This window comes from Halichoeres trimaculatus, unplaced genomic scaffold (assembly GCF_033239565.1).
Source record: "Halichoeres trimaculatus isolate MK-OKI-2021-1 unplaced genomic scaffold, fHalTri1.1 fHalTri1_scaffold_10, whole genome shotgun sequence".
Classification (NCBI taxonomy): domain Eukaryota; kingdom Metazoa; phylum Chordata; class Actinopteri; order Labriformes; family Labridae; genus Halichoeres; species Halichoeres trimaculatus.
In genome coordinates this window covers 21,456,117-21,464,347 of record NW_027437187.1, presented here as the reverse complement: position 1 = coordinate 21,464,347, position 8,231 = coordinate 21,456,117, and the positions used below count along the sequence as shown (strand labels likewise).

The 8,231-nt window shown below is 45.2% G+C and overlaps 1 protein-coding gene across 2 annotated transcripts; it reads right to left on the bottom strand.

The window, feature by feature from the left end:
• Positions 1-46: 46 nt before the first annotated feature.
• On the bottom strand, positions 47-7,041 carry znf710a (zinc finger protein 710a). 2 transcript variants are annotated; one of them, XM_074678107.1, is made up of 5 exons: positions 6,911-7,041; positions 3,274-4,794; positions 2,402-2,593; positions 2,148-2,322; positions 47-1,715 (listed from the first exon to the last, which is right to left on the bottom strand). In XM_074678107.1, the coding sequence occupies exons 1-5, from the start codon at positions 6,953-6,955 to the stop codon at positions 1,546-1,548; spliced, it is 2,103 nt and encodes a 700-aa protein (XP_074534208.1). In that variant the 5' UTR covers positions 6,956-7,041; the 3' UTR covers positions 47-1,545. The 2 variants fall into 2 exon arrangements, with proteins under 2 accessions (XP_074534208.1, XP_074534210.1); XM_074678109.1 differs by having other exon boundaries at positions 3,304-4,794.
• Positions 7,042-8,231: the final 1,190 nt, after the last annotated feature.

The window sequence follows — 8,231 nt, the reverse complement described above, 5'->3', positions numbered from 1 at the left end:
CAATGATCAGTTTTAAGGTAAATAAATTTATTATTTTACAGTTTGTTCTGGTACACAACATTGTACATTTCTATCCACATTACCCCCACACTAATGCCTAATACAGAATGTCATTTAAACAGAGCATGTCCCCTTTTTATCATCACTTAAAAAAGTCATGGAATGAACACAGAAGCTGGAAAAACTCACAAAATTGAGCATTTTTATTTTGAATGCACTATATAAGCATCTCAAATGATACCTTGTTTGCAGGTTCCAAGTTCGAAAAGCTTAGCATTGGGAAACTGAATATATTGAGCATTTCCTGAATCATTTTCCACAAGGTCTGTGGCCCTGTCACATGTTGGGAGGTTGTCGTTCATCACTTGAGTGCAGTGTACAGCATGATGGATGGCATGCTCTCGCAGACACATCGGGGCACTTAATATTTCTGTCCGAGTTTTGGGGGACAATTCTTGTTGAGATTCATCCATAAAAACCGGCTGCAATATGGAAATGGTGTTTGCATTGCTTTGGGAAAAATGCTGCAGTCTTGTCCTGTGAAGCCCCGAATGGGATGAAAATTGTGAGATTTGCTGAAAGAGAAGCTGTACCAAAGTCTGTTCTCTACAGCAATCTTTTGAAGAGATCTACAGATGGGTGGGAGAGAAACCTGAATGTAATTTCATGAGGTTTACGATCGGACCCCACGAAATCCAATGTCCCAGCTCAACAAGACTGCAAGTAGAAAAGGTCCACAGTGTCCACAACTGCAAGATTTGATCCAGTCCTTTGGTAAACAGGGTCCTACCACTGAAATGAGGGTTTTGATTTTCTTTTCATTAGCGTCTCAAAACATTCCACTGAAACAATTACATTCATAGACTAGAGATCAATACAGGGTGATGCTTGTTAATACAGGAACCTAAAAAGTAGACACAGTGGCCCTCAGAGAAATGCACTGATTATAATACCAGCCAACATACGAGCAGACTGATACATTCTGTACAGTAATATACACTTTAACATAGAAAGCAGAACTCATTTTGCAGACCTCTAATGTAATTTATCACAGTATAAATCAAAGCTTTGGCAAGGGAGATGGGAAGTAACACTTGTTCCTTTCATTTGTTTCTTTTAAATCTTCACATCAGTTCATCCCAACAACTGAAAGAGACCGGGATTGTCTGAACAAGTAAGTGCAGTATAGCATCACCATAATTTAGCTTGGGAGCAAAAAATATGCTTTAAAATTAGGCTCAGATGATGATGCAACTGAAAGGAAGGTCAAGTTTTAAGCTTTAAATGAAGACAGTTAAACTTTTATCATTTAGAATATTCTATATCAGTAGATTTTTTTGCTTTTTAGAGATGAAAACATTATTCAAAAAGTAAACATTACCCAAATTTGTGGTATATAATTCCAGTGCATATGAATGTGCAATTTTCCTCACAACCTTGAAGAATATTCCGAGCGCTATATCCAAGCCCAAAGTAGAGGGGAAAAAAAGCAATTCTGTTTTCATTATTTAACACTTAAATTCAATTTAGGGTGAGTTTAATAACTCATGCTGTGCTGAAGCGCCCTGCGCCCTTCCCATACGTGTTGTAATACTCCATTTGAGAGAGTTTAGCAATATCTGGAGTGTTGTTGTTGTTAGCCCGGTTTTCTCGCTCGCTGAATTCAAAGCTCTCCTCTTCAAAGTCCTCCTGGCCCTCTGGATCTTGGGGTGGTTCTGAGAGAGAAAGCACAGACACAAATTTTGATGCCACTGTGTCCTCAATAACACAAACATTCATGACCTCCTACAGACAAATGGTTTCACTGAGCACAGCTCGCTGATCGTCCTTCCTCTCATGACTCAGTATCAGTGTCTACTGATAGAGACAAGCATTTCTAATCCAGGCACTGCTATATTTACTAAACTCACAAGAGGGAGTGACAGAGAAACATCAAAACACTTGGCCACTAGATTACAGTGCATGCTGAGTCAAAGTGCATTAGAAACAAACTGAGTGACAATAAAGCAATACGAATCCCACCAAGTGGTCCCACTGGGAACTTGGTTGCTCACTGCCCATGTGGGAATGATCCATCAAAGAATTCTAATATGAAGAAACTGTATCAGTGTCGTAGCAGAACAGGGATGACTTATGGGGCTGCTCACCTTGTCCTTCTATTGAGGTATCCATGATGCCGTGTTTGACCTTCATATGTCGGCTGAGGTTGCCCTTCAGGTTGAACTTGCTGGTGCAGTAGGGGCACTTGAAGGGCTTGCTGCCGGCGTGGAGATGCATGTGACCCAGGAGGTTGTACATTCTGTTAAACGACTTCCCGCACACCTGAGAAACAAGAGTGCAATAGTCAGTAACCCTGCCTGCTCCAACACAATGGGTTTGTTCTGGGGAAAAAAAGACTCACCTTGCATTTGAAAGGCTTCACCGGCAGGTGTACAATCATGTGGGTTTTAAGGGTCTGCTTCTGAACAAAGGTCTTGAAGCAGACGTGGCACTGGAAGGGCCTCACACTGGCATGGATCAACATGTGTCTCTTTAGGTTGGCAGACAAGGTGAACTCTCTGGCACAGACATCACACTTGAATTCTTTCATACCCTGTAGGAACATAAAGCGTTTGGGCCATTTAATTAATTTGGCTCACTGTGTGGTTGAGAGGAAACTAAATAATGATTCATGGAGGAAAAAACACACAGGGAGCTTGCATAAGCGCATTTGCACTTTGGCTTCAGATCCAGCCCATGTAGGTTACATTAGGCTCCCCAAGTCTTTTGAGCCCAAGTTAAAAATCTAACAGGGGAAATAAGTTTCCACATTTTCTTAAACTTTTATTTTAACGATTAAGAAAAGCAAATCAAATGTCTGGGATGATTACCCCCATAGAATAAAACAGACCAGCTAATGAAACAGAGAGACAGAGTGATTCATCAGACACAAAGGGAAGTAGCTCTGCTGACACACAACACAAAACACATGCAGGAGGGGGGTTGAACCACACAAAAAACTCAAGGCCTTTGAAGGCTATGTTTACAAAGCAACTGGTTTTTCAGGAAGGCTGCGATGCAAGTGTGCAATGTACCCTTGTGTGATTGAAGGAATCATATAGATGCCTCTGAGTGAGCAAAGCTAAAATGCCTATCCTTAAATCCCCAAATCCCTTATTTTTATATCTGGATAAAGTCTATTTTAAAATAAGGTTTAGTGATGTGTGGTTACATAAGACAAGCTTTTTGAACACTTAAACTGGAAGACAAAGGCACATCTCTGGGTTTCAGTACCTTAAGTGGAAGGGTGTGCGCTGCCAGTACCTTGTGAGTGAGAGCGTGTTGCCGAAGATGGTGGATCTGGACAAACTCCATGCCACACTCGGGGCATACGTAGGGCCGCACATTCTGGTGCTTCATCAAGTGGTTCTGTAGCTGGCTGCGGTATGCAAAAGACTTGTGGCACTCAGTGCACTGGTAGGTAGTCGGGCCTTGATGGCTAGTCAGATGGCGTTTCAGGTGTGCATAGGTTGGAAACTCGAGGCCGCACTGGGTGCAGACATGGCACTGACCGTTCTCATGTTTGTTCTCGTGGGTCCTTAGCTCGCTAGGGTAGGCAAATCCTCGGCCACAGAAGCGACAGCTGTAGGGTTTGACGTCTGAATGCTGCAGCATGTGCCTCTTCAGGTGGCTGGTCTGTGTGAAGGCCTTCTCACAAACGGTGCATTTGTGAGGTCTAGTCCCCTGATGGGTGAGCAGGTGAGTCTGGAGATGGCTTGGCTGCTTGAAGAGCTTTCCACAGTGTAGACATTCATGAGGCTTTATTCCATTATGGCCCAGAATATGAGTGACGAGGTTATACTTGGATGTGTATGACTTCTCACACATGCGGCACTTCCAGCGCTTCAGACCCTCTCCCACATCAACGCAGTACGACTCGTCGATCTGCACGTTAATGTCCAGCCGGTCGATCTGCATTCGCCTGGCAAGGCCTTCTGGGTCTGACCACAGCATGGCCTGGCTGTTGTCTTCATACTCTCCTGGCATGGCCATGTCGGAGGACTCATAGGCCACCTCATTAGACTCGTAGTAGCGGTTCTCAAGAGGACTGCCATTCTCACCGCTGGTCTTGAGGTTTAGTGCCTCCTCCTCCTCTTCCTCCACCACCAGCTCTTCTTCCTTCCTCTCTCTTTCTCTGCTAGTGTTAACTTCCCGTTCCTGGTCTGGCTGTCCATCTGTTTGTGGCCTGCTTGTGTCTCGCACACATGAAGGACAGTTTCCACAGGCCTGCTCCTCTTTCAGACAAGCTTGTTGGCTGACTTGATCGTCTGACTTGCCTGAAGTTTGACTGCTGTTCATGTGAACACACGAAGGAGGGATGTCAGACTCAAGCACCTCACCTTTGACCTGAGCCTGTGGACTTGGTACTTTGCGTGGATGACCCTCTGATTCTTCGTCACTCCTAGGCCTTTTGGTCCTCCCACGGGGCCCAGGCCGTCTTCTTTCACTGCAGTGGGGCTGCGGCTCTGGCTTACCAGCAGGCTCAGCCAGGTAGTCTCCATTTGCCCCTATTAGCTGGTCAGCATACTCATACTCAATTGCCTCTGGTGGAGGAGGGGGGCACTCTCTGGGCTCCCCTGTGTAAAAGCCATTAGGAGCTATGGTGGCCCCAAAGATTTCATTCTGGGAGATGAGTCCAAGAACGGCAGCCTGAGCCAGAGATAGCACCACCACAGGCTCTGTCTGCGTGCCCACATCCATTTGGCCCTCAGTCATCTTGGGGTATGTCCGCACCAAGCGGGTACTCTCCTCCTCCTGGAAGACAACACACAAAACATTCGATGCTTGTTTTAAAAATAGATCTGGAGGAAACAATAGATCTGTGTGTGTTTTAGATTATTGTTCTGTTTTTACAAAACCCTACCTTACAGAATGTTTCCTCATATAACCTTATTTCCCCAGTGTCTCCTCCTGATATTGGTAACCCTGCTATTAATAAAAACAAAAGCTTTTTGTTCCCCTCATATTGAAATAACCATGACTCAAATTTTAGGTTCCAGTGAATCAAATACAATCCAATTCTCCTTTCCTTACATTCAAGGAGAAAATTAAGATCACATTTTTGAGAGTAACGCCACATTCGGACTACGCCTTGTTTCTTTTTCTCTGAATCCACAGAACAGTCGATTGAGAAGATAAGGCAGATCTGTGTTAGCACCCCGCTTCCTTCCTTCACTGACTTTAGAATAATAAAGAACACAACAAGGGATGCAGGTCCAGCCAGGAAGTTGACTTCCGTGGACTGTCCTCAGCACTTCCTGTGAGGTCCCGGGCAGCCTGACCGACCAAAGTGAGCTCATCACTGGTTCTATCTGTCCCATTCATGAGGAGCAGAGCGTCTTAGCCCTACACTCGGCGTAACCAGCTCCTGAAGCCCTGCCACACCGGGCTTCCTTAACAAGATGATATATGCCGCCAGGCAGACTCATATCCATAACAGACATTCGATTGAGCTTCCAGCTCATTCTGTATTCCTGCCTGCTGCATAAGACTCACAAACATGATTGCACGGTGTGAAAGTGTTTCAGAGACTCATGCACATGTTTACCTTGCCGCTTGTATGAGTAGTATATTGAAACTATGAGGAAGACACTGCTGTACGACCCAACTGGTTTTATGGTAAAGGGGAAGCAAACAGTGTCAGCTGCTAGTTTTAGGTTATTTCTCAGTGAGGAATGAGTGGAAGGAACATGTACAGAGAGAAGCTGTGACCCTTACTTTCCTGTCACACTACACACCAGTCCTCACTCTGTGCCATTCAGAGGAGCAAGAGCTGCTTCCTCTCCTGACACAATACTGAGAGAAAAGAGTGGATAGAGAAAAGGGAAAAGGAAGAGGAGATGGGAATAAAGGTGTGTGTGTGTGTGTGTGTGTGTGTGTGTGTGTGTGTGTGTGTGTGTGTGTGTGTGTGTGTGTGTGTGTGTGTGTGTGTGTGTGTGTGTGTGTGTGTGTGTGTGTTTGGAGAGGGGAGTAGACCTGGATGCCCTGATAACCACGTCATTTATAATTACTGCTTTTAAAGTAGTCAGACAGAGACAGACTGTGTGTTTGTGAGAAAGAAAGGAAAGAGACTGGGTGTGTGTTTGAAAGCATGAGTGTGTGTGTGTGTGTGTGTGTGTGTGTGTGTGTGTGTGTGTGTGTGTGTGTGTGTGTGTGTGTGTGTGTGTGTGTGTGTGTGTGTGTGTGTGTGCAAGTGAGAGAAAAGAGAGGGAGGTATGGAGAGAAGGAGAAAGAGCTGTGGGCGGGGGAGGAGTGGAGGGAGGGAGACGGAGACAGAAATGAGATGGAGGGGCTGAAAGATAAAGAAAGAGGGGAGGAGAGGGAGGGGAGGGAAGGGGAAGGAGAGATTGAGTGAGCATGTGAGAGGAGGGAAGAGAGAAAGGAAAAGGAGAGGGAGGGGGTGTGCAGGGGGAGGCTGAAGAGAGACAGAAAGACAGAGTGAGTGAGTGAAAGAGGGAAAGGAGGGAGGGGGGAGCAGGAGAGAGAAGAAAAAGCACAGCAAAATGAAAGGCTGACAAAATGAAAGAGAAAAAGACAAATGACAAGGAGACAGAGAAAGGTAGGGTGGTAATTGCAAGAGTCCGTACTTTCACATTAAAAGTTGCATCTGAAAGACACCTAAGGACAAACAATTAGAGCAGGAGCTAAAAAAGCAAACGTGCAGCAGAGATAGAAACACAACTCTTATCTGTGTGAAAAGATGTTCCCACTGCGGTACTCATATGAATGTGAAAAGTAATCTTGCTTCCCCTCATACTCACAGGCATACAAGAGTGTAAACACCTCACTAACAAACTGCAAACAAGTTACCACAACACCTTCTAGTCTGTAGCAGCATGCATCTTTCTCCATGTTGAGGTTACAAACTCACCACATTGTTCCTGGAGTGATGTTTGAGGTGTTTCAGGGATCTCATCCTTCAGGAGAAATGAGTGGAGTAAAAAAATCCACCTCCTATTTATATCTGTGGGAGAGTGGGGCGGTCCCACGGCTCATCCTCCTCCTACTGTTGCTGTTATCAGAACTGACTGTGCCTGCCCCCCTCCCTCTCCACCAGCCCTCCACCCCACCACACACACACACACACACACACACACACACACACACACACACACACACACACACACAGACGCACGCACACACATACACACAGCATCACCCCATTTCTTTTTCTTCCTCCCACCCTCTCTCCTCCTTCCCATCTCACTTCTCTTTCTCTCCTCTTTTCTCTTACAAACACACACACACACAGACACACACACACACATCTTATCTCCCTTTCTCACTACATACAATCCAGCATGACCCTTCAACACACATTTCTCTTTAAGGCGCACGGAAACACAAGCTCTATCTTTTCTTCATCACACTTTATACTTTGCATTTCCTTTTTCATGAGCCTGTGCTCAAAAGCAGAATTAGAAATAGTTTGTAGTTTTTCCTCTGCCTGTGCGGGACATACGAGAGTTTATGAACACAAACAAACATGTTTTGATGTATGTATGTATGTATCTGTGTTTGCGTGTACACACAGATACATACATACACACTTTCATAACAGGCACAAACACAGAGAGACTATGGGTGGAGGTGTGTCTGTCAGAAGCAAACATCAGACGGATAATGTCTGAGAAATACAAAAATTTAACTTTCCGGGGACTGTAGTTTGCTGCTATTATTTCTTGATTCAAACTAATTGACTATTGAGACAGCCTGAAGTATATTGTCTGAGAAATTCACAGGAAAAAAAATGAGTGACAAAAGAAAAGAGAAGGAGAAAGAAAGGAGAGAAAAGCAGTTAAGAGAAAGAGGGAGGGAGGGAGGGAGGGAGACAGACGTAGGGGAGAAAGAATAAGGAAGAAAGAAGCAAAGGGAGGGGGAGTGAAGCGGAGTGGAGGAAGAGGAGGAGGAGGATGGGGGGGTGCAGTGAGGGGGGTGAGAGAGACAGAAAGAAAAAGGAAAGAGGAAAGAAAGCGGGGATGGGGGAGGGAAGAAGAGAATGCAGCAAAAAAAAAGGAGGAAGAAGGGAAAGGAGAGACGGGGGGAGTGGGGGCTGAGGTATAAGAAAGGATGTGGCAAAAGAGAAAGAAAGAATAAAAGAGAGAGAAAAGAAAGAGGGGGGAGTGGTGAAGGAGGGGAGGGGAGGGGGGTAGGGGATGGGAAGAGAGATAGAAGAAGGTTTGAAAGAAGGC

What these genes read in the sequence shown, in the direction of transcription:
- znf710a (XM_074678107.1), bottom strand. Translation starts at nt 6,955, where the DNA reads ATGAGATCCCTGAAACACCTCAAACATCACTCCAGGAACAATGTG. An exon ending in CGCACACCCTTCCACTTAAG is followed by an intron (nt 2,594 to 3,273) that starts GTACTGAAACCC and finishes ATGTTCCTACAG; the next exon opens with GGTATGAAAGAATTCAAGTG. An exon ending in TACCTCAATAGAAGGACAAG is followed by an intron (nt 1,716 to 2,147) that starts GTGAGCAGCCCC and finishes TTTCTCTCTCAG; the next exon opens with AACCACCCCAAGATCCAGAG.